The sequence below is a fragment of the Pelodiscus sinensis genome, chromosome 5, assembly GCF_049634645.1.
Source record: "Pelodiscus sinensis isolate JC-2024 chromosome 5, ASM4963464v1, whole genome shotgun sequence".
NCBI classification, from domain to species: Eukaryota; Metazoa; Chordata; order Testudines; family Trionychidae; genus Pelodiscus; species Pelodiscus sinensis.
This window is the reverse complement of record NC_134715.1, coordinates 59,279,756-59,305,787: the sequence shown is the minus strand read 5'-3', so window position 1 is coordinate 59,305,787 and position 26,032 is coordinate 59,279,756. Positions and strand designations below refer to the sequence as shown.

Below are 26,032 nucleotides of genomic sequence, written 5' to 3'. Positions count from 1 at the left end.
CTCAAGTTTTTTCAGAAAAACGACTGTTTAAAAAAAAAATCCTCTGCAGTGTAGACATACTCTATATGTGGCCTTCCAAACTGGGGGTGGGGAGAAGGGAGGGAGAATCAGGGAATCATGTCTATGTCTTTCTACCTTAAGGACGAGCAGTGGCAGAAGAGGATGGGGCTGAGTGTGTGGCAGGAAGGAGTAGGACAAAGCCTTGGGGGAAGAGATAGAATGGGGAGCAGGACCATTGCTCAGGCATCAGTGGCTCCCCATGTCTAAGGAACTTCCAACACTTCTGGTGCTAAACCCTCTTACACAGAGGACCAAAAAATCTTTTGAGCAGAGAGGAACAGCCAAAAGTACTCACAAGACCAGTACAAAGTTATTAAAGTAAAAACTTGAAATAAACTAAGAGAGGGGGAGCCATAAGTTGAAGGGGAAAATTCTTTCTTATGTCTACATGTCACTCAAGGTACACACTGAAATCAAGTTTAGAGAGAACAGTTCATTGGAGCATTGTCCTCTCAGAAAATGTATGGGCATAGGGAGTTCCTAGCGTGATTCAGAATTCATAATCAATACCCATATATAAAAATTACAAAGCCCAAGTTAATTTAAAATAAAACTACTAATTTGACAAAATTTTAAGTAATCTTGGAAAATATATACTCACCTTACAGTGCTTTTCCCATTATTTTTAGTAATTGGGGGGAAAGAAAAGATTCTCTGTATTATTATGAGCCATAAAGCAAATAGGAACTTGTGTGGAATGAATACATTTTTACTGTTTTACATTAATTTTATAGGAATTTGTGTGGTCTAGTTGGATAGGGAACCAAAGGAGGCATCAGAGATCCCAGGTTCTATGATTGGCTCTGCCACTATTCTTGTTGTGCAACCATGAACAAGTCACTTAACTTCTTTGTTCACAGGTTTCCCATCTGTAAAATGAGGCCAATGACATGTTCCCTTTTAGAACTAGCGATGAATAGCACTATGTAACTGAAAAATATTATTATTCTAGTATTTTTTAAAGCATGTTACCTTTTTAATATAAAGATGTATGATTACTGATATGTTAAAAGAGCAAGGTTTCCCCTTTACTTTGGAAGACTGGGATTTCTTAAACACATTTGCGTGCAATGCACTAGAGGGCCCTCCTGAGTTAGAAACTGCTGGAACCTACTTTAAGAAGACATACAGTTCACAGGACTTTTCACTGCAGAATTTAAAATAGAAGGGTTTTTTATAACAAGGTTCATGTAAGTTTATAGCAGTTCACATGCAAGCAGCCTCCCTATAAATCTAGTATATTTACAAAGAGCATTAAGCCTACAATCAAATATCTGAAATGTAGAGCACACTTAAATCTGGGTTGTGTGCCACAGTCCATTAAGAAACACTGCTTTTTCTAAGTTATTGGTATTACTATAGCATAAGGATTTACCAGAGCCAAGGATGGGACAAGCTGAATAGGTAAGACTATTTCTATATCTTTGTAGTAAATTGTGTTTTTTCTTCCTTGAGAGGAGATGACAGTGCTTTTTATTGTATTTGAAAATTATACTCAGTCATTCAGGAAATGCTATTTTATAGCTTCACAAGAGTGTATAGAATTAACAGTATTTTATCTTTAATGTGGCTTATGAAGCATGTGAACTGTTATTGTGCCAGAGTGTAACCATTGTTTGATAATGGAAATGTGCATATTTGTATTGGTACTGGATCGGTTAATGCACTATATTTTGAAACTAACAGCAGAAGTTGTGGTTTTAATTTGAGGACCTGCCTGTCATAAACATAAGGAGAGGAAATCTGGCTTTTCTGTGTTTTCCTCTTAATGCCGGAGTTCAGTTACTTGGGACTATAAATTGTTTCTCATGTTCCATGATGTTGGGGGTTTCTTTATTTTTCTCATTTTAATCTGAAATCTGTAAAATGGCATGTCTCTAGATCTCTGCCTTGTCTCCAGATCTATCAATTGAGAAAGAGTGATGCCATGATCTAGATCCGTGTGGATAAAGAAATATTATTTGTAATTCTTTTCCTTTTACAGCTTGCAGAGGGGACTCAGACATTTTGGATCGTGACTTGTTTAACTTTGTTTGTACAGTTGACTCCACTCATTCCCTGAAACAAGTCACTTCCCCTGTGCTGGCTGATAAGAGTTTTGCAGCTTGTTGCGGTGGAGTGTCAGAACCTTTAGTATTAAACATTTACATTCCCAGCCACACCACTAGCCCTGTGTACTGCTTGCTCTGGAAGCTATTTGGAAAAGAAAAATAGAGATCTGTGAAGGGAAATCATGCATCATCCTCCTGTCTGTAAACCACGGAAGACTATGAGCTGCTTTCATCATGTGGATTCACTGAAGAAATGACCTTCCTAGATCAGCCAGGGAAATTCATAAACTGGTTTGTTTGCTCACTGTGCACCCCACGGGTGCGGAGACTCTGGAGTGGCAGGCGCCTCAGGACCAGGAGGAATCTGTTGCTGGGGGTAGCCTGTGTGATATACCTGGGGTTTCTAGTCAGTCAAGTGGGTCACATTTTACCCCAACACAGAGGGGGACACCAGAAGGTAAATTCCAGGAGTCTTCAAAATGCTGGCCAAACACCTTTTCTGGGGATCCTGCTGGATGGCACCGTGTTCCCATCTGATCTCCAAGGGCCCCAGGTGGGTGTCAATGGGACCTCAGTCCCACACAATGTGGTGTATATCACACTGCGGTCCAAACGCAGTAAGCCCACCAACATCCGAGGCAGCGTGAAACCCAAGCTGAGGAAGAAGCATGCATTCCCTTTGCCCTTTGGGCCGCACTTTCCAGTAGATGGCCCTGGGCAGGAGGAGGCCTTGGCCCTGCAGCTGGGGAGGACTAGCCACTCTGTGGGAATAATGAGGGCAGCAGTAGCTTCAGAGACACCAGAGCACCAACTGGAGAAGCACTGGGGTAGAGAGAGGGAACTGGTGGGCAGGGGACGTCGGAGACAAGTTGGAATTTCAGGAGGTGTAAATGTGCTGCCCAAGGCTCTGGAGAGTAACATCAGGATATACAGTGAGAGGCCCCCCTCTTGGCTGAGCAAAGATGACATCTTAAGCATGCGCTTGCTGGCGGATTCCCGGATAGGCAGTATCCACGAAGCACCTTCTCAGCATGGAGTCCTGCTGGTGTTTGAGGGGAGTCCCACTGCCACAGGAGCATCTTGCAGTCAAGGGTACTGCGGCCTCATCAAGAGACCCCTTGATATGAGTGAGGTGTTTGCCTTCCACTTAGACAGGATCCTGGGGCTAAACAAGACCTTACCTTCTGTAAGCAGGAAATCGGAGTTCATCCAAGGTAACAAATTCACTTGATTTTTAGTTTCCAGCTGGGGGATTCCAGTATTTTGTGTTTGGGCAACAGCGGGCTTTAATTTCAGATGGTTCAAGAACTAACTGTACAGGGCACAGTTACAGGGAACTTAATCTGGCATCTCTGTTTTATGTAATTTCAGGGTTACCCTACAATGTAATAGTTCGGTCCTGAAGTATGTTATACACCGTACGTTTACTAATGCTTCTGGTTGCCTCATAGACTAACAGAGTAATTGAGAATAGACAGACAACTTCTTTTCCATCAAAGACTTAATGGTGGGGGGAGGAAGAAAGGGGTGATACTTTCTTATGTCATTTGTTGTGAATATTAAATTATATAGAAAGATGAAATTAAAGCGAGCCCAATTGAGAAGTCTGTCAGCACAGTGCTCTGTGCTTTAGGGGTTAGTTTTTACCCTTTCACTGCCCCTAGATTTCATTTTTATAAGATATTGCGGCTATCTTAAACTCATTTGTCACCAGTAGCAGATATGGGATACATTTCTGATAGCCCAAGCATCTATTTGGGGAAGTCTGAGGGCTCCTTCTTGAACTAATTTGGCATAATCCCAAAAGCACAAATACCTCTGGAAATTCAAACCGAAACTGTGTACTCACTGAAGTCTCAGAGGATTTTTCTGTTTGACAACGTAAAGCTCATGATACACTTGTGTCTAGCTAGTTAGCTAGACCCACCTGCTATATTCATTGTGGTTGTACTATGTACAATGCAAATTGCTTTTAACAGAATATAATGTATTTGTTCATTCTAAAATTAAATTACATATATCTATATATAGGTAAAGCAAAAATATCATTGGAAATGTGTGATTTATCAACCCTGTGTAAGACTTCTCTCTGGAAGCCTTTACGACAATATGAATGAATCTCTAGGAATAACAGTTTGGTGGCTTTTGCATATTATTCATAGTAGCAGAGCATGGAAGGCACATTATGCATACTCTATTTTTAGGAACAGGATTTATTGCTGTAGAACTGTCATTAGGCATTAAGGTAGTTCAGTTTCAGGAATTCTGCAGAATATGGCTGCACAGAGAGAGTGCAAGCCCCTTGGAAACTGCCATTAAGTTAACTGTAGATTGAGTTGCTTAATGCCTTCAGCCTGCAACATCTTTTGGATTGACTGGGAGAGAGATTCTATTTTCTTCAGCCTCCTTTTCCCTGTAATTGGTTCTGTTCATACAGCATGAAAAGTGTTGCTAGGTAATGAGGAGAGAAAAAAGGCATTTTTCATTTGGGTCTTGTTTCATGTTTTCTAGCTAAACGGGCAAGTTTAGCTTCTGGAACAACCACAGCTCCTTATTTCTCTCCATTTGATTAATCTTGAAACATGCTGGTTTTCAAACGCTGTCTTGGTTGCCATGGTTACTTGCTTGAGTGTATTTGGCTTGGCTTGTTAATTAACTGCACAAATTTCAGTGGAGAACACCTCATCTGCTGTTCTCTTCTTATTTGGAAAAGGAGTGAAAATTATTTCAGGAAACAGGATGAACAAATAATGAACCTTCTCCTGTGGCCTTTACTCATTTGAGTAACCTGTCTGTGGGCAGCACAAGTGATTCCAGAGGGACTGTATGATAATAACTGCTCATGAGAAAGAGAGCAATGCAGGATTGGACCCTTTTACAGTTTCTAAGCTGACACATTCCTATAGCTTGCCTTAGTCATGGTGTAATTAATGTAACAAGACATGCTTGATGTAGCATTAAAATCTTTTTAAAAGGTCCTTCATTTTGTGAAAAATGTTAACATAAGAATGGCCATACTGAGTCAGACCAAAGATCCATCTAGTCCAGTATCTTGTCTTCAGACAGTGGCCAATGCCAGATGGCCCTGAGGAAATGAACAGAACAGGTAATCACCAAATGATCCCACCCCATCACCCATTCCCAGCTTCTGAAAACAGAAGCCTGGGATACCATTCCTACCCATCTTGGCTAATAACCATTGATGGACCTATCCTCCATGAATTTATCTAGTTCTTTTTTGAACCCTTTTAAAGTCCTGGCCTTCACAACATCCTCTGGCAAGGAGTTCCACAGGTTGACTGTCTGTTGTGTGAAGAAGTACTTCATTTTGTTTGTTTTAAACCTGCTACCTATTAATTTCATTTGGTGACCCCTAGTTTTTATGTTATGGAAACAAGTAAATAACTTCTCCTTATTCACTTTATACCAGTCATGATTTTATAGACCTCTATCATATCCCACCTAAGCTGAAAAGTCTTAGTCCCAGCTTTTTAATCACTCTTCATATGACAGCCATTTTCAAAGAGGTGCTTTGTAAATCCCCAAACAACTTTGATTTATTTGTTTGTTTTTGCAGCTCCTCCCCTAACAGGTGACAGAGAGGCTTGCAAAATACTTTACCTGAGCTCTCTGCTTGCCATTTTCCTATTTATTCTGTGACACTTCTGCCTTGCTAGAATGGAAAATTGGGCATAACTATTTCTTCAATGTCCTTTGCTAGTGATTTATCAAGAGTAACATAGCTATAAAGACTAATGCTGGACCAAATTTTTCACAGTTTTGATTTGAAAACCAAGCAAATATATTTCTATGCATGTGAAAATATAAATGCCAATTTGTGTTGGAAGATCGCCTTTCGTTCCAAGAGATAAATGAGCAAAGTAAGGTCCGCAAAGAAGTGGGAAAATTACATAAATGTATGGTAAGGACTTTGGTTCAAATAGTGGATGATCCTACATCCAAGCCTTCTGAAGTCCACATGAACATCCTAGGGCTAAAAATCTGGGCTTTAGGTCTGGTAATGTCAACATGGAGGTGTGGAATTAGGGAGTATCTCATGTACAGAGTATGCTTCCAAATAGATCAGTAGCTGTTCTTCATGCTGCCCTGAGGTTTTCAGGCCATTCCTGTCCCAGTTCTGTGCCCCCTTACCTAGAAAACAAGCAGGGATACCTATAGTTGTTTGGTGTCAGGGCACAGCCAATCTTATTCTGGACTTTGGCCAAGCAAAAGGACTGCATAGCATGTCCATAATTTCTTCACCTGTAGACTGGGGATGTGTGTGTTCAACTGGCATACTTAGGACCCAGTCTGTAGTGAAGTAGCAGGATATGGGGAAAAGGAAAGAGCAGGCAACTCCACAGGAACTGGTATGCATGGGGAGCCGACTTAAAACTGGCTCTCTGTGTGCACCGCTTGCTCTCCACGTGTAAACATGTAACTGTTGAAATTTTCAGCGGTTACATATTTACCTAAAGCAGTGTTTCTCAAAGTAGATCCACTCTGAGGCTATGTCTAGACTGCAAGCCTCTTTCGAAAGAGGCTCTTTTGAAAGATACTTTCGAAAGAGCCTCTTTCGAAAGAGCGCGTCTAGACTGCACGCGGAATTTCGAAAAAGCAAGCCGCTTTTTCGAAAGAAAGCACCCAGTGAGTCTGGATGCTCTCTTTCTAAAAAGCCTGTTTGCTGTCAAGAACGCCTTCTTTCGAAAGAGCACTTTCGAAAGAAGGCGTTCTTCCTCGTGGAATTAGGTTTACCACCGTCGAAAGAAAAGCCGCATTCTTTCGATTTAATTTTGAAAGAACGCGGCTGCAGTCTAGACGCAGGTGAAGTTTTTTCGAAAAAAGGCTACTTTTTTCGAAAAAACCCCTGAGTCTGGACACAGCCTGAGAGACCTGCTAACTGGCTGCTCTGGTTTGTATATTTACTGGCTCTGCAGTCACGGAACCTCATGGCTCCCATTGGCTCCGGTTTGTTGTTTGCAGTCAAAGGGAGCCAGCAGAAGTTGTGTGGGCTGGCTGCTGCTTCCTAATGGAGTGGCCCGTTAGCAGATGTCTCAGAGTGGATCAGCTGACCACTTTGAGAAACACTGACCTAAATAAACACATTATAACATCCTAAGTCCTTACTAGATCCACTAAATGTAACCCCAGAAGATTGATTTCTGGTGTTAAGAGAGATGATTCTGGTTTCATTGATTTCAGGACCAACCTCAGCTGAACATCTTTATTTTTGCTTAGGGCTTGCAATATTTCCCCTCTCAACCTCAGGTTTTCTGATGTACTGAAATGAGTCCTATATCTGTTTATGTGGGCTTGATCCTCATATGTCTTGAACTGGCATAGCTCCATTGAAATCAGCAGAGCTGTGCCAGTTTATACCAGCCGAAGATCTTGGCCACTGAATATTATGTAGTTGTTTTTGCACCAGAAACCTATTTAGAGTGCAGAAGTATTTGATTTTGAATAGCATTGTTTCTGCTCACTTCAAGATTGGCTGTGTGCAAATAGATGCTAGTAATTTGGCATAGAGATGATAGAAAATTCCATTGAGTATAGATGCCATGTTTCTTTACAAAACTCTATACAGTGATAAATATAACAGGAGATTTTCTCTTATACCTGACACATTTAGCATGCTCTTTCCATCACACCAAATGATATGACATTCATATCAATGATTCATTGATTAATTTGTTATTAATCATTAATGTCAGGGTAGTGAGAACTCACTCTTATGTATTCAGCAGCTTTTAAATTATGCTTCTGTAGATGCCCTTTTTCAGACTGACACACTGAGACCTGCTTGTTGTCAAATAGCCGTTTCTGAGTGAGAGACCAGAGGGAATATTCTCACAACAATTTATAAAACAAAAATCCAATACTTATGCACACCTCACACATTCTTTTAAATCTGCATTCATGCTCTAAGATTTTCTTCCCTTCCAAGATTTCTCCAAAGTGTGTAATGCTTACTGCTTAAGCGCTTCTGAGTATTGTTTCAATGGCTTACACCATTTCCTTATACAGTAGTTCAGAGGGTTAGCTTAACCTCAGAAGGTTTTATCAAGATAGCTATACCAGTCCCTAGTGGGGACACAGCTTGTATCAGCAAAATGAGGTGTGGGTTTTTGTTTTGTTTGTTATATATTTTTTGGCCACTGTAGTTAGCTCACCTTCCCCAATAAGCTGCACTAGCAAAAGACTCCTTTGCTGGTATAAGCTGTGTTGCCATGTTCCTCCTCACAATTTAATTTTTTTTTTAATTAACAGACCTTGGGTATGCTCCAGTAATTCCATTTATGTTAGAAAGTTAAAAGGTTTTGTTTTGGTTTATCTTTGTTTCCTGTGAATCACAAACATTTCCTGTGTTTAGTCTTTTAAAAATTCTGAATGGAAATTGGCATGATATTGTCATAACCTTAAAATAATAAACAACAACGAGGTGATGGTCATTATGCTGACCTTTTTGGATGTGCGGGAAGGCATTTGCTTTGTTTAGAGGACATTGATATATCTGCTTTGGGGGAAAAGCCATAAATTATTGCATGCACGTTGATTATTGATATAAAGAAAATAGATTAAATTCTGGGCCCATCAACATATAATATTTTTAACTCTGATACAGAGCTTTTTTCTATGGGTTTCAAAGTGCTTTACAAAGGAAGGGAATTACCACTATCCCTACTGTATAAATAAAGAGAAAGCAATACTCGGAGGTCATCTGGCTAAAGTTAAGAGGTATGTTGGTGACAGACTCAGAAGTGGATCCCAGAATTAGAGATGCTGGGGGAATGGACTGAATATGGAAGATTTGGGCCAAGCTTTTCAAATGTAAATTCTCTGAAGTTATGCTCTTATATCCTTATTTAGGCAACTAAATAAGTGTCCTGATTTTTAAAACTGCTGAGCCTCATTGACTTCAGGGGAAGAAGAAGAGAAAGAAGCTGAATATGACAGAGGAAGATGGTGTAGCTATTAGTGAAGGCAGTGAAAGGAAGCAGATGGAAGGGCATATGAAGAAAAAAACTTAGTTCTGGGTTGGAGAGGCCTCGTTTAAGAAAACAGGCTAATAGGAAAGTTCTAGGGGTGGTTGGAGTTATACACTGAATTCATTTGTGTGTGATAACCTTGATTGTGTGTGAGTGCCAGGATTTGGTGAAGTTAGAAATATGCCTGGTCTTAATGGTACAGCCCATTTTGTTGCATCTCAGGTTTCTGAATCAGGTTGAGCAGGTTTTTATTAGTGAAGGATTGCTCAAGGTCATTGTGTCCTGGGAGAATTCAGTGGTATAAAAAGTACACTGACCTTGTTGGCAGATGAGACATTGCTAAGAATGGGCAAACACCAGTTGTCCTTCCTGATTTGTTGTCCTTGCTGATTATTTTAGGTTGGTCAGCATCTTCTGATGTTTTACGAACTTGGTTGCAGATCTTGTCAGGACTGGATAGATTCTTTCTTAAGTAAATCTGTTTGTTGCTCTCAGAAAGATGCCAGAGGGTGCTATTGGAATCAATGTTCTGGGAGTGTTCTGGACGCAATATGATTATTTAGATGTACCATAAAATGTGACCATTTTGCCCTGTACTTTTTTGCTCACTAATCACAACTACCACACAAAAATTACAAACCTTAGATCATATTCCAGTAACTGCAATCTAATAACTTGTCGTATAAATGTTTCCTTCTTTGCATACCATGTAATTTCCCTGCTTCCATCTCAAAAAATTACTCTGCTCTGAAGTGAAACAACAGTATTCAATCCTGATTCAGTGTTTTAGTGTCAAATTTAAGCCATCAGGCAGAACAACAGAGTTTGCCACAAGAACTTTTGTACCATTGGAAAAAAAATTCCCCAACAGGATATACAGCACTTATTTATAGCCTTGGTGTGGTATGTTCTGTGATATAGGACTTAAATATGGTGACATTATTACATAGTGAATGGCAATTTTGGGGTAATTTTTAGAGGTTTCTAAAATGTGTATTGAGGATTGAGTTGGAATGGCAAGCTGATATTTTAATAGGTGGGGGTTTCCTGGTCCTACTTGTGGGGAAGGGCATTCTGTAACAAAGCATCCTATCTGGTCAATCTGGAAAGAGCAATGTAAAAACAAGGTAGGGATGATTGTGCTTCATTGCTTTAGGAAGGAGTCTCACTCTCTCTCTTGTTATCACTCTGAATTCTAAGAATTAAAGTAGTGTTACCTTAAATCTTCTAGCAATTATTTTTTCATCTAGCTTATGTGATTAGAAATTCTTCCTCTCTCTGAGGTCTGCCTAAATGGAATCATCGTGCCTAAGGCACCTGTTTTTATATCTGGCAGGATAAGACAAATATAATTGATATGCATTTAGAAACTGATTAAACTTTCTAAAATGGATTTCCTGTAAGATATGTATCCTATATGAAGACACATGATGCTGTGGGGTGGAGTAAAGGTCTTTTTGGCCTCCTCTGGGATGACTGGTATGTCTCATTGGCATGGACATAGTGCTCATGAATGATAAAGCCCAAGTCATGCCACACCCTTACATAGTCTATCTATAATTTTTCTAGTTACAGGTGTGAAACCTTATCTCTGTAGGAGCAAAACTTTAAAGATGACAAAATAAATCCATTTGGGTTGGACTCCAGGGTTTGCTCTTTTCATATTTGCTTGAGAAAGGAGGAAACACTGGGCTAGAGCCTCCACTGGTGAAAAATCAACATTGTTTCATTACCCCTGCTGTGGATTGGTTGCCAAACTTTTTAAATGTGATTTTAATGAATAGCCTTCCAAAGCAGAGTGACTTTTAAGCAGACAGCTCTTATGGCAAACAGAGAGCAGTTCTCAGGTATTGAGACATTCTCCTTTTCTGTGGTGGCTGTTCTCATATGTGGAATATGAACACATAAACCAAACTATTGGGGCTTGATAGTTTTTTCCTGCCACATCTGAAAAGTCTGTTTTAAAAACAAATGCTGTAATCAATGATACCCAAGACCATGTTTAAAGACTGACCACATTCTTTTAGTTTCCAATAGAAAAGAATTATTCAAATATGGTAATGATTCTATTTTTCCTCTTCTCAGATGGTCTACCATGTCCCGTTATTCTCTGGGACTCTTCACTTACTCCAACAAATAATAGGACCCATTCGTCAGTGAAGCTAAATTGGGGGGCCTATCAGCAGCTATTGAAGCAGAAATGCTGGCAGAATGGCAAAGTTCCCAAAGCTGAGTGGGGCTGTACTGAGGTCCATCACCATGAGTGGTCTAAGATGGCACTCTTTGATTTCCTTCTGCAGGTAAGGGAGCAATGTGACGTTTTTACTGTTTACACAGAATATCAATGTTTGCAAGATTTATCTGAGCACCATTCTCCTTAAGGATAAACTGTTTCCACAGATGTATCCAATGAAAAAATTCACTCTTGGTTGCAGTTTTGCAGAAGGGGAATGTTTAAAAAGATGGTTTTAGGCTTTGTCTTTAATGAGAAAGGTTTGTGTTTGTGTCCCTTTGCCTTGTTTCTGGTACGTTGTACAACCCTAAAGTTAAAAAAGATCAGGTCTTATTCAGCACTGCCTTGCACCTTTATTCATTTACACTTGTGCAAAGTGGGGGTAAACTGCTGCCATTCTAGTTTGGTAGTATTTTACATCCATAGGTGTAAATAAATATACAAGGCACTGGACAGTCAGGACCTCTATTTGTAAGGCACAGTGACAGATCCTTAGCTGATGTGACTCATTTTCATTCCATTTAGTAGAACTCAGCTATGGAGGATTTGGCCCTAAGCCATTTTGCAGCACCAGTCTCATGCTCTTGAAAAAGGCAGAGCATCACCTGCAATGACACCAGTTCCTTCATTTCCCCTTCTCCAGCAAAAGGCCGCTGGCACTGAGCCATAGATGCGAGAATCTCATTGGTCTTTCTTCTTGTTAATGTTTTTAAAAGAACATACGGCATTCCTTCTTCAGCATTCTTCCTGCCAAGAGGACATTGAGTGAATGTAACATGGGTCCCAGTGTGAAGGTGATGGCCAAAATGGCTAATGCAATCTTTGGATGTATAAAAAGGGGCATATTGAGTAGAGTCAAGAATATTTTACCCTTGTATCTGGCATTGGTGCAGCCACTACTGGAGTATGCTGTCCATTTCAAGTGCCAATAAGACAATCAGGATTTATGTTGAAAAAACGGAGATAGTTCAGAAGAGCAACAAGAATTATTTTAAAAATTTGAAAACATAGACTCAAGGAGTTCAATCTATTTATTTTTCTAAATACTGTACTGTAGAAGGTTATGAGATGATTTTATTCCGACATAAAAAATATTTAATATTAGAGGGCTCTTTATTGTAGTAGGCAAAGGCATAACAAGATACCATAGCCGGAAGATGAAGCAAGACAAATTTAAATTATTAATAAGACACACATTCTTAACACTTTGCCAAGGAATGTGGTGGATTCTCCATCGACAGACAATTCTAAACCAAAATCAGATTTTACTTTTTAACAGAAATGGTCTAATGGTGCATGGGAAATTCTGTGGCCAGTTTTATACAGGAAGTCAGACTAGATATTCACAAGTGGTCCCTTCTAGCTTTATAATCTATGACATGTGAATGCTCTTTCCACACATCCCTAGGATTTCACAATTGAGTGTGCAAACAAAAAATGGGAAAATGATTATGAAGCAGTATTGCAAGAAAGGACTTGGAAGTTATAGAGGATCACTGCTAAATATGAATCAACACTGTAACATTGATCAAAGAAGAAAACTTCATTTTGGGATGTAGCACATGGAGGGAATTTATGAAGGTCTTCCATTTCCCCCCTGCGTGATATGGAGATGTGGGTAAATTGTTTCTCCGGGAGCTACTGTTAGTTCAGTACACCTCTGCATAGTCCCCACCAGATACCTTCATCTAGGAGCTACAATAGTCCCTGGATATATTCTGCATTTCACTTCACATACAACTCTACTTTCTAGAAAGTTATGATTTTTTTAAGTGTAGAAATCTCTGTCCTTCCCAAGTTTTTTTTTTTTTTTAAACCAGGATGAATCGATGTTGAAATTTAGAGTTATATTTATGCAACACTGCTTGAGGTAATTATAGGATATGAATTTTCTGCTTAAATTAAGTTGTCATTTGTGTAATGATTCCATCCTCAATCCTACCACGTATGAGTAATGCTTGTAATCTGATATAAAGTCATATGTGGATTATATTGATCCTAAACATAGCAATAGCACTATAGGAATAGAACAGTGTGCGTCAGAGCATTTTAAATGGGTTTTGATTTGTTAATCTAAAAATGCTAATGTGTTCTCTTCTAATGGTGTAAAAGATAGCATGGTTCCTATACTGATGTACAGAAGTATCTATTATTTTTTAATTTAAGTATCTTCTAGAGTAAAGACAGCAATTTAGCAACGAACATTATGTTAACTCTGTGGTTATCCAGAAATAAAAGTTAACTACTCGATGAGATGCAGAAGGCTTGAGCCATTCATGAAATAAAAAGGAAGCAAATCACTTTTACAAGGCAGGCTATGAATCTGGGATGTCCTGTGATTCCAATAAATGCTCTGCCAATTGTCAGAAGTGTATGCCAAACAGCTGAATAGGTGTTTGAGAGATTTGCTCATTTGAATGCTGAAGTGCACTCAGGGTGTACTTGAACATAAAACAAACTTTAGAAACATTTCAGCAGGAGAAAACTGATGCCTGAAAAATCCATAAAAAAGGGACAGATTGACAAGGGAATCTGAGGTGACGTGACCAATATAATGAGTTTTAGTCATCATTAGTAAAAGTGATCAATATTCTAAGAGTATTGCACTTAAATGGACCGAGATGTTTCAGTTAGCTAGTAATTCTCTAACTGCATTTCAAGTATTGCATTTCAGTTTTAACCTCTGAGCTATTCCAGTACTAGTAAGCACACTTATTTTCCTGAATAACTTCAAACATGTTGATTCTCACATTTTCTCATCACCTGAGAGATGATGACTAGTTTCCCTTTATTCAAACTTGGAGATTTTCCTGATCATCGCCATTTCCAGCTAGCTTTCCCTTGATATATCACACAGTCACATTCACTATAGAGTATGGCATACCTGTGTAAAGATTTCCTAGGCCACGTCTTAGGAAAGTAACTAGCACTAAAAATCAAGGGAGTAAATTTCTGTTCGTGGAAAGATTTTGATTTTGAACTGAGAAGAAAGATACAGAGAAATTGGAGGGAATTTGAAGAACAAGGGACAGTAGTTGAAGGGATTAATGAAGAAAAAATAAAAGGAGTAAATATATGTAGCTTATCTGATGATAGAGGAGGGAGAGGTATAAGGTATGATAACAGGTTACAACTAGCTGAAATGTGTAACTGTCAGGAAAGCAAGGGGCTTACACAGGGTGGTCCTGGTAAACAGAAGAAGGATTAATGGAACGGATGACTTTGATCAAAGAGGAAAATAGTCTGCATACCAAGGAAAGTATGTTAAGAGTGCAATCTACTAGACCATGGAAGTGTTTTTTCAAGTAAAACCTCCACCATATGAGTTATTTAAAACTAGGAAAATACATTAGACACAAGATATAAAAGTATATTAAGTACACAAAAACATTGCTAAACATTTAAAGTTGCAAAGCCAAGCTCTCAAAAGTTAGGACGTGCCAGATTTAAGGGCTGCCTATGTAATCCTAATTCAGACCTCTTGGGCAGATGCATTTTGATTCAGTAATTACATAAACACAAAATAAATGAACACTTTTAACCTGTACTTCAGTTCCCTCTCAGTAAAATCAGGATAATATCATCTCACCTTACTGACATGTTAAGAAGATAAATGAATGTTTTGTAAAGCACCATGTCCATGAGGGTAATTATCAGGAAACTGATAATTCTGTATTCACAACAGGGTTCAACTATTGAGCAGTAAATCAGGCTCTGGCCACACATTGAACAGTGAGGATAAAACTAAACATTGAATAGCTACTCATTTAATTGATTACCATCTGTCCTGGACATTGAATGAAACAGAGTATGGCATGATCACTTTTTTCCAAAATCTAACAAGTCTAAGTAATAGGAAGCCTGGATGCTTAACCAGAGTAAGACATGGTGATGCTGAGCATCACAGTGCCTGGCTTTGAACTTCTAGATGCCTAAATATGATTCACGAAGTCTGAGTTTGTTACCAAAGCCCCTATGAAGCAAATGGGGAGAAATAGGTGGCTTTATAAGATTCATAACCATTAGGGAAGAAGCCTACGTTAGCCAATCAGATATACTGAAAAAGGAGTGTGTGGTAAGTGCCCCTCCCTTGAGATATGTGTCTAAGTTGACACTGCAGGGGGGCCCCTATCGCTGCTCGTATTTTACAGCTAGGGACCCTCTTTGGAATTATAGACCTATGCCATTTTTGCAAGAAGACAGCGGTGGGGGGGTAAAGGAGGCCAACCACTTCCTTCCCTCATATCTCTTGGCTCAGTGCTTAGGGTATGCACCTGAGATGTGGATTGAGGTCCCCCATTGTGAAGATGTGCCTCCTCATTGGTTGAGTGCTCTGACCATTGGCTGTGAGATATTCTGAGGTGGGGCTCCCTTCATCTCTCCCGTATGTGCTGTTGCAATCCAGATTAAATAACTGAAGACACATTTGGGCCAGAGAGGGAGAGCAGATAGAGGAGTGACTCAGTAGCTTGGTAGTTAGCTCTCTCACACAGGATGTGGGGATCCAGTGCCTCTACAACAGTGACTCTTTATTTAACCACAGTGGAACAGCTCCACATGGAGATCTACCGAGGATGTAGCACCTCAGCATAGCCCAGTGGTTAGACCACTCGTCTAACAAGTAGTAGACCCTAATCCCTTCATGTGGCTGGCAGCCTCTGACTGATGCTCTCCCACATCTCAGATGAGTATCCTGACTAGGGCTAAAAGTTACCAGGAAGAGTTTGCTTTTCTCGCCTTCTCCCTACCCCCATGTGTATTGAACTTGCCTAAGGGGCCCAATCTGGTAGGTGCACTCAGAGTCACCTTCATGTGTCTCAGTTGACTGAACACCTATCTTTCCCTGGAGCTAAGGTGGAAGATAGGCATCCAGATGCCTAAAGGAAAGCAGCAATGTGCTTGCTGAGAGACAGAAATGTAGGCTTCCGAGGACCTACTACTGTAAAAACTTTGGTGCTGAGTTTAGGTACCTACAATGTACCTACAATGTTCAGCATTTTGGTCATCACAATGGAACTTAAAACTCAGACTTGGGCACCCAACTCCTTTTGTGCCTCTAGACCAGTAGGACTAAATGAGTCAAACTTTGTATCCTGTTGCATTTCATTTTAGTCATATGTTATTTTCATTTGTAGGTCTACAATCGACTGGACAGAAACTGCTGTGGGTTCAAACCTCGCAAGGAGGATTCCTGTGTTCAGAAAGGACTGAAACTGAAATGTGAGGATCAAGACTCTGTTGACCTGACGCACATTATTCAGAGAAGGCATGACCGTAGGCACTTGGTCTTTATAGATAATAAAGGTTTCTTTGACAGAAGCGAAGACAATCTGGATTTCAAAATATTACAAGGAATCAAAGAGTAAGTTTTAGAACATCCCTACAAATTTGCATGGGGTTCAGTAGATTTTTTCCTATCCACTCCTGAATGAAAAGGCTGTGCAGGAAGTCTGCAGGGATTAGGAGTTGGTGAATGGGATGAGGAATCTTTCTTGTTTTTCCCCAGGCACAATAAAGACGTGTCCCAGTGTCTGTCCTATGTTTCCTCCATAGGAAAATTTGACTAAACTAAGTTATAGAGATACACATGTTTGTGTGTAGGCAGGTATTATTTCTTGGACAGTCACACACAGTTTTACAGCTAAGTGCTTTACAGAAAAGATGAGGCAAGATCTTTTCCTCAAAGGCATGATTGACAAAAGGGAGGTGAAGCGGAAGGGAACATGGAGCGGTGTGTGTGTGTGCAAGATCAATAAGCCTATCTAGACTAGGAAAATCTGCACCACTCTAACTTCACTGGTGTCATTACATGGTAGAAACTTCTAATGTAGACATTCTGCAAATGGGTAAGTCACCACAGTAAACCCTCAGTGCAGAAACACCACATGCTGTCAGTTATTGATAGCGCAAGCCCCATTTATGTAGATTGTCCTGCACACATCTGTATTTCACACTGCTTTAAAAGAAAAACAAAACAAAAAGAGATCTTTATAAATATAGGTCCTAAAATGCAACTTTTCTCTCAAGCTTCTCAAGGAAAGAATTGCAGAACTCTACAGTCTTTAAAAAAAATGCAGCTAGAAAGCCGCTTTTTTTTTTAAGCCTAGAGAATTTAGGATATTTTTGAGTAATGTGGACTTGAATCATTGGTACATTTAAGTCACTATTGTGGGTAAAAATTGCTTTAACTGGACATTGGAGGGTTCCCTTTCAGTTCTGAATAGGGGGTCTCATTTGATGATGTAGAGTTTCCAAAGCAGCTCTCACATCCCCCCTTTCCTGGCCATCAGAATATATTGGGCATGGCCAGGTTAGCCCTGTGCCTGGTTGATCCCTAGCAGGCCAGATAACCCCAGAATCAGAGTACATACATTCATAAACATCCCATCGGGGACTGCTCAGCTAGTTGGCCAGACTGGAGAGCAAGTGCCATCATAGGTGCTGATTCCATGGTGTCCTGAAACTGGAGCACCCATTAGGAAAATTAGTAGATGTTCAACACTTACGGGCAGCTAAGCAATCCCTGTTTGCCTCTCTTTCCCCCTGTGCTTCTTGTCTGCAGATATCCCCATTGACCAACTCCTTCCCTGACCTCCCAGTGCTCTGGAGCCCCACAAACAGCTGATTCATGGTGCCCAGCAAGTTCTGGGAGTGCAGGGGAGGAGCAGAAGTGGGACACACTGTGGGGAGGAGAAGGAAGTGGGTAGGGACTTGAGGAAATGAGAGGAATGGAGGCAGAGTGGGGGGGGAGGGCGGATTTTGGAAGAGGTTGGAATGTAGTGGGGCAGGGACAGAGTTGGAATGGGAAGAGGCAGGCAGAGCAGGATCTAGGGGGAAGTGCTAGAGTGGGGGCAGGGCCTGGGCAGAGTGGGGGTTCAAGGACCCCAGCTAGAGGAGAAGTCGGAGCCTATGAGAGCCACTATCATAACTATGACCCTATCTCATCAAACTACTGCAGTGTCTAATTTAAATAGATGAGGTAGATATGAATGGGACTGTGTACATATATATAGGCAGGCACTGAAATACGTTGATGACTACATAGCATTTGTTATTAAAACACAACATAAATATTGTAAAAAAGCTTAAAAGGGGTCGCCGAGTTAGTTTGTAACAGGAAAAACTTAAAAAATAACCAATAGTCTGGTAGCACTTTAAAGATCAACAAAATATGTAGATGGTATCATGAGCTTTCATGGGCACAACCCACGTAGCTCAGAGTGATGCCAAGGCTGATAAACTCCTTTATGTTTTTTCAGGTTCCCTGAATCAGCAATTTCAGTGTTGAAAAGCCAACGCTTGCGAGAGAAGCTTCTACAGTCTCTGTTCCTTGACAAAGTATATTGGGAGAGCCAAGGAGGTCGCCAAGGAATTGAGAAACTGATTGATGTGGTAGAAAGGCGGGCCAAAATTCTTCTGACCTATATAAATGCACATGGAGCCAAAGTATTACCCATGAATGAATAAAAGTCTTTTTATTTCTAACTCTAAAAATTATATAAAACTTTATATAAGGCAATAACTGATGGCAAAATTAGTGTTTCTTTTAAAATTCTTTTAAATTCCAAAACACAACATTAAACTGATAAGCCTGGGCTTTTTTAAAGCCATTTGGAAAAAAATGTTATATAGTATAAAAGTGCTAGTTCTCTAACATTTGAAATTCTTAAATACAGCTAGTTCTGTGTTTTTCTAAGAAAGATGTCTAAGCAGTGTAATAAAGAATGCAATAATTTAATTTTGGATTATTAATCTGCTAACGTTTCTTTTATGCTCTCAGGATATGTCTAGACTGAAGAGCTTTTCCAGCATACCGGAAAAGCTCTGCCATGTCCAAGGAACACATCCACTTTTTTGGAACAGTTTCTGAAAAAGCAGACATGTTCTTTCAGCATCTCTGTATTCCTTTTGGTGAGAGGAATAAGGGATATTCCAAAAGAGGAGTTTTTTCCAAAATTTGGCAGCGTAGACAGGCCAAATTTCGGAAAAGACTCTTTCAGGAAAAAAAGCGGAAAAAGATACGCAAAAAGATACGCGTTTCACAATTTTCATATCTTTTTCCTACTTTTCTCGGCAGCGTGGACATAGCCTCAGTTAAAGATAGATATATCTCCACTTGATTCTTTTGCCAGCTATGTATTAATTAAGAGTGGGATTTTCAAAAACGCTTAGCACTGGCCAACTGCTCTTATCAGAATCAAGGAAGTTTTAGCATTAATTTAATTGGGAGCAGAATTAAGCCAATGTTGAGCACTTTTGATTGGAAGTCCCAAATCTTAATGCATAACCAAACCTCCAATAGAGAATGTTAATTCGGGGAGTTGCATTCTTTCTTTTTGTTCCTTAAGAACACAAAAACTTCTAGTTTCTCCTATGGCTGATATTTGTACTGCATCTGTGACATCCAGGGACCAAATTCAGCTCTTTTGTAAACAGATATGACTTCAATTGAAGGCAATGAAACTGGGCCTTTTTGATGCTTAATACAGGTCAAAGAAAGAATCTAAATTTTGCCTGCGAACAAGAACCCAGGACACTTTGCACTTAAGCTAACTTTAAGGAGTGGAATTTTACTAAGTGGTAACCTTTAGCTTATATTGAAATTGCTGAACCAAATATTTTAGTAACACAATAGTGTGGAAGAGGTATAACAACATTGCTCTAACAAAGGAAATAAATAATGATTAACTACAAGCAGTGTTCTCTCTAAGCTGTGTGGCAGCATAGCTTCACAGGTGATTAATCAGCCCCACTCAGTCAGTCATCTCTGTGCACCCAGCCCTGAGCCTATGACTGGGTGGGGCTGATTAATCACCTGTGAAGCTGTGCTAGTGCACAGCTTAGAGGGAACTGCTGACTATAAGCTGTTGCCCTATTTGGAAAGTTACAAGAGAACAGCAGTTTTAGAAAATAACCTAAGATAAGAAGAATGTGTGAAAGGGAATAAATAGGTAAGGCTGGAATGATAAATAATAGAATAATAAGGGTATAATTACCCTGCGAAATCGAGAGAGAGAGCATTTGAAGATTGAACACAGGTTGTAAGAAAACTACGGGGTAGGTCTTCTGCAGTCTGGGGTGTCTTTAATAACTGTTAAATCAATAAATCCAATCAAAGCTGACTTATTAAACTAACATCAGATCCAAAAGAACCCCTCTCACTAAACATACAAACATAGACATATAATCACAATTTAAATTTTTCCTGGTAATCAATGAATAATTTATCAATAACCAACTTTCAATAGCCTGTTTATATCCCCACCACAAGGACAAATATTTTCTCACCAATGATTTATTTGGAACGCAACTGCCTTTTTTTGGTCCACAGTTTGTCTAGTTTGGTCTGCAGATTGACAAGTGCCTTTTTTTGAGTGTAATAAATATTCATCATTTTAATTGTTTGGTACTTATGGGTCAAATGGTAGATTTCTGTTTCCTGTTGGACTGAATCCAACTTCAAGAATCAGGTTTCCAGTGCAGCTAATGGTGATTATAAATTCCATATCAGCTATCTGTGTGTATTCTGCTATATTAGAGTACATATTTTTACTTCTACAAATGTTCCTGGCAATAAACTCATTTTCTTGAATTCTGACAGAAAGGAAACAAGAAGGAAATTAATATTGTAAAATTTAAACTGAAAATGTTGTTTTCAATATTCTCTCAACTTCAAATGCAGTCTCTTGTGTTCCATTAAGAATGTCCACTATTCTTCAAGAAGATATTTTGCTGTTAGATGTGATGAATCATGAAGCAACAACGAAGCATATCCTCAACAGGTTTAAACCGTAGCTGTGACTTCAAAAAGTTATGACAACCCACACTAGTTGAAATCTGTCAGAAGTATTTCTGAATAGAGGGGTATTGGGCAAGTGACAAACTCTCCACCGTTCATTATGAAAAAGACTTTTCCTAGGTCTTAATGTGCTTCCAGATATAATAAAACATAAATCATTATTGAATACCATGACAATATAGCTGTTTGTGGTACTCACTAGACATTCAAGAAAGTTTTTTTCCCCTTTGAACATGTAAGAAGGTTAGTAGGGCATGTTACACGTGTCTATATGTTCTCATCTCTGATCATGTATGCACAACAGTATTTTTCCAATGTGAGAAATTTAAAAAATGTTGTATAAGGTTTTTAATAAAAAGTTTTAAATGAGTTGAATCCCATCACTTACAGTGGATGCTGCTCTCACTTAACACAAATCAGAAGGAATATCTGTGGAGGTCTCCTGCCAGATGTTGTTATATTTCAATTTTACATTAACTTATGGTCTGGCTAAGGCAAAGCCTAGAGAAAAGTAGTTAACAAAGAGGAGAAAGAAATGGAATGCAGAGAGAGCATTTTGATATTCTTTTATTTTAAATGGATTCATAGGTGCTTGAATATGGGGTTCTGGGGTGCTGCTGTATCCAGGGGTGCTGGAATGATATTTATAGTGGGGAGTGCTGTGAGCCATGGAACCAAACTGTTAACCCTGCATATGATGGAAACCACTTGAAGCCAGCAGGTCATGTATCAGTATATCTAGTACCATACCAACTGGCTTCAAGTAGTTTCCATCGTATACAGGGTTTACAGTTTGGTTCCATGGCTCACAGCACCCCCACTATACCTATTATTCCAGCTCCCCAAAATCAATTAATCATATTTTTGTGTAGAGTTCTCTTTTTCCCTGGATGCCATACAATGCTGTGTGTGAGTTTTACACATTTTGTGTATTTAGCCAAAGATAGTGCCAATACCTTAAGCAGCCACCACAGGGTGTAAGGTCTCTCTGAGGCTTATGACAAAGCCAGTATTAACTTTTCCTTACTGGGTGAAGGAGGCTAAAGTGTTAGTAGAACCATGGCTAGCCACTTAGGGCTAGACATTACTCTTTCCAGAAGTGATCAGCAGCACTGTCTGAGATGCAGGGATTAAAGTACAGTGTCTGCTTCAGCAACAACTCTTTCTGGTATTTGTGGAGGGCTCTGCACCTACACCTCCATTGTCCCCCAATATCATGGTGCCTTAATATTTCTATATATAGTCCTTAAGCACCTTATCTTGCACCCCATGTGGAAGTGCATACCACTCACAAATGCTCCCATTGACTTTAAGGAGTACTGATAGGAGAATAGGACACAAGATCACGGGTTGACTTATTAGTCATGGTGATAATAAATACAAATCCCAGGAAACAACTCTCACTTTTGGCATTATTGTTATATTATTGGTTAATGTTGTGTGGAATATAGTATTGTTAATAAACCAAAGAATAATGACTGATCTAGGGAGTATAATTACTGAATAGCTGAAGTAAGGATAACTGAGTTTTTAATTCATAAAAGGTGAAGGATTTCTTAGTAAAAGAATCCTGTACATTTCAAGTGTGTGTACATAACTGCTTATGCAGAAATAAACATTCTGCATAGTTTATATGCTACTAATATGTTCAAACAGAAGAGATCTCTCACCTCAACAGCTGGGATAAAGCTTAATATTAATTTACTTTATTTTAAAAATTACAACCTAAGGATGAAATGGCACTCCTGTCTGAAAGCCAGAATAAAATGAATCCGTTAAAAATAAGTTTTGCTGTGCCACTGTTAGGCATGCAGTCAGCAAGGAAATTGTGGGCACTAGCTTCATTCATTCACTCATACATCATCTGTGCTAGGCTACCTTCCATTTATGGACATATGGGACCAGACATAGCTTCATGTTCCATATTAGTTAGAGGGGTGTAGCTAGTGGTAGGAATCCAAGATCTGTGGGTGGGGAAAGGACAATGTGTCATTCTTGAATCTGTCTGAAAGCCAGAACCACATAAATTGGAATTGTAAAAAAGTAAGGAGACTTGAACAGCAGATTAAATAGCATTGAAAGATATAGTACAAAGCAAGTGTTTTGTGAATACAAATCTCAATTGGTGTACTCATGTGGGGGCTGACAAATTGAAAGTTTCCTCCAAAAAGCACAGTATCTCCCTCTGATAATACTTTTGTTTAAGAAATCTTTTAGCTATTAAATGCAGAAAAATGGCAAAATGCTTGTTGTCTGAGTGTAAATTATCTATCAGTAGAATATTATTTCTGAGATATTTTCTTAGCACTATAAAACGGTCTATTTAGTGTTACATCCCACAGTCTCTCTCTCTTCTCTTTGACTTTGAATATTTTAAAAATGCCATTGTAGTGTCCTTTTCAATTAACCCTAAAACAGTGTCATAAGCAATGAATAATTTAGGCAATTATTTCTAGAAAGAGAGAGAGAGTGTGTTCTTGTCTGAGTTTTGAACAAAAAAGAATAAAATGAGTATGTTCACTGGGTTTTTAATTGAGATCCCTGTCATTTGCAGTAGTACTAAGATCTGAAGTAATAACAACTCTTACTGTACAGATGGTATGGCATTTTAAAAGAGCTGCAGGGTTGAAGCTACTTCTTTCAAGGAACTATCCAGATCTGAAGCTTTTCCCGTGGAAACATTTTCTAGCCATTTACTCATGAGCCTTATAACCCTTTCTTACTAAATGTGGTTGACTAGCAATGAAGCATGTGAGTACTGTGGTGTTACCGTAGCCTAGTCTTACTCAAGCATATATATTTAAAGAAAAATACTTTTTAAATTTGAAAAGAAAAAACCCATATCCATTTGTGGTGATGTTCTGGTATCAGAAAGGGATGACTTATAGTGGTAAAATTTGTAACAGAATGAACAGGCTTTAGAACAGAAAGCTGACATTCCTGTCTCATAAACTATACAGATTACTTTTTTTGTGGGGAGGGAAGAATGCATAATAATCTTAGTGCTTCCTATTGCATTTTTGGGCTCCTGAAGAAATGCACACTCCAGAGACCTTAAGAATAAAAAAATCTTGGGCTACTTTATCCTCTTAGCTGTTATAATTCATACTTTTGTATTTGCCACCCCATGCTCTGAGTGTCTTGAAAACTTTGATTGCCAGATGCTCGGACTGGATACAGGGTGGATAACTGGATAATTGCCCCATTCTGTTTATTCCCTCTGAAGCACCTGGCCACTGTCAGAAAACAGGATTCTGGGCTAGAAAGACTATTGGTTAGTCCCAGCATGGTCATTTAGGTGTTCTTAAATTCTCAAGATTAATTATAATTTTGTATTTGATTGTCTTAACATTTTTCTATATTTTAGGTCAAATTCTCCTCTTACCGAGCTATAAATACACAGTAACACTGCTAAATTAATTACATTGTGAATAAAGCAAGGTTATAACTGAATGGGGTTACTTCAGATTTATAGTGGTATACTCAAGAGCAGGGGGACAATTGTGACCCTAATTCCGTGCACGGAGGGCAACCTCTACTTGCTGATATCAAATTGCTAATACAGATGGGTCTTGTCAATTGCTTCCACAACACCATCCCATCCCTTCCCATGACACATTGATGGCTTGCTCTTATGGGCAAAGGGATAGACGAGAAATAGGGTTGGGTGGGGGTAGGGATGGGGAACACAAATCATGTCATCTGGCACTGCAGAGATTAGGATGAAAAGGTGATATACCCCTGACACCCCCAGGGATCCTTCCATGATCAGGAACCTGTTTTAAAGGACTAGGACCAGAGAAGTCCTGGCAGCATGACTCCAATGGACTGTGCAGGGGAGCTGCCTGGGATGCTGAAGCGGAGTACAGGGCCTCCTGTCAGGAGACACTCAACTCCTACTAATACTCCTGGGTGTTGCAAGGTCTCCTGGGAATTGCAAGTTTCTGGAGCAAGCTGCAGAGTCAGTTCTACCACCAAACCTCATAAAAGAATGAGGTTGATCCAGCTCAGAATTTGGACATTTGAGATCAGTAATTTAAATTGACTAAATAATGGGTTGGCATCTGCAAAGTACTTCCTATACATTTTGAGGATATTTTTGAAACAAGATGTGATTGATCACATACCAATCATATCTTCACTGAAAATCTCAATGAAATTTTGTACAATAAAAATGTAGATATTCTCTTCCTTCCTAAAGTATAGCATAGCTCAATGGTGTGGGTCTCTCAGAATGATAAAAATAGGGTCTTAAGTCCTCCTAGTGATTTTTCCGTAGAGCTTAGCACATCCTTCTCTTCCTTGGTGATTGCTCTATGTAATACTAATAGGTATAGACACCTTATGTGAACACTGGTAGTTTAATGCACAGAGAATGGTCAGCTGGGAGCAATTTGATCTGAAGATCTTTCAAGAGATAAGATCATGTTCACTGGATCCAGATCCTTATGACGTGCAAGTCTGGTAACTGCTTGTGGTAGCAAGTTGATTTATGCCAGCTCAGGGCTTGGCACAAAATACAGTCCTGAAAAAGAAAGAAGATAGACTGTGTGATGTCCTGGAATGGATAAGAGATGGCAAAAAAAACAAAACAAAACAAAAAAAACCCTACTAATGTATGGCAGTCTGCCAAAGGATGAGAAATGACTGTAATTAAATGGATACAAAACATAAAAACCTTCTTTCATTATGAAGTCCTATTCTTGGCAGACATGAGATTGCACTGAATTTAACGTTTATATCAATATAGTCTGTTGAACTAAAACTGAGCTTGAAATAGGTGAATTTAACTTTCTCTAGAAACTGTTTGTCTCAGATTATCAGGACCTTTTCCTGGTTAGCCCTTGTACTGTACTTGTCATTTAATGATCTAAGATTGGCATGGCATCCTTTGCTAAGG

The 26,032-nt window shown here is 39.3% G+C and overlaps 1 protein-coding gene across 1 annotated transcript; it reads left to right on the top strand.

Moving 5' to 3' along the window:
* Positions 1-1,192: 1,192 nt before the first annotated feature.
* On the top strand, positions 1,193-21,512 carry GASK1B (golgi associated kinase 1B). The gene is made up of 5 exons (XM_006121862.4): positions 1,193-1,464; positions 2,045-3,325; positions 11,186-11,400; positions 16,469-16,695; positions 18,593-21,512. Exons 2-5 carry the CDS (start codon positions 2,365-2,367, stop codon positions 18,798-18,800), a joined length of 1,611 nt encoding a protein of 536 aa, XP_006121924.2. The 5' UTR covers positions 1,193-1,464; positions 2,045-2,364; the 3' UTR covers positions 18,801-21,512.
* Positions 21,513-26,032: the final 4,520 nt, after the last annotated feature.

Coding starts and splice junctions, on each gene's coding strand:
- GASK1B (XM_006121862.4), top strand. CDS start 2,365: ATGACCTTCCTAGATCAGCCAGGGAAATTCATAAACTGGTTTGTTTGC. Junction 11,401..16,468: donor TCTTTGATTTCCTTCTGCAG/GTAAGGGAGCAA, acceptor TTTCATTTGTAG/GTCTACAATCGACTGGACAG. Junction 16,696..18,592: donor ATATTACAAGGAATCAAAGA/GTAAGTTTTAGA, acceptor ATGTTTTTTCAG/GTTCCCTGAATCAGCAATTT.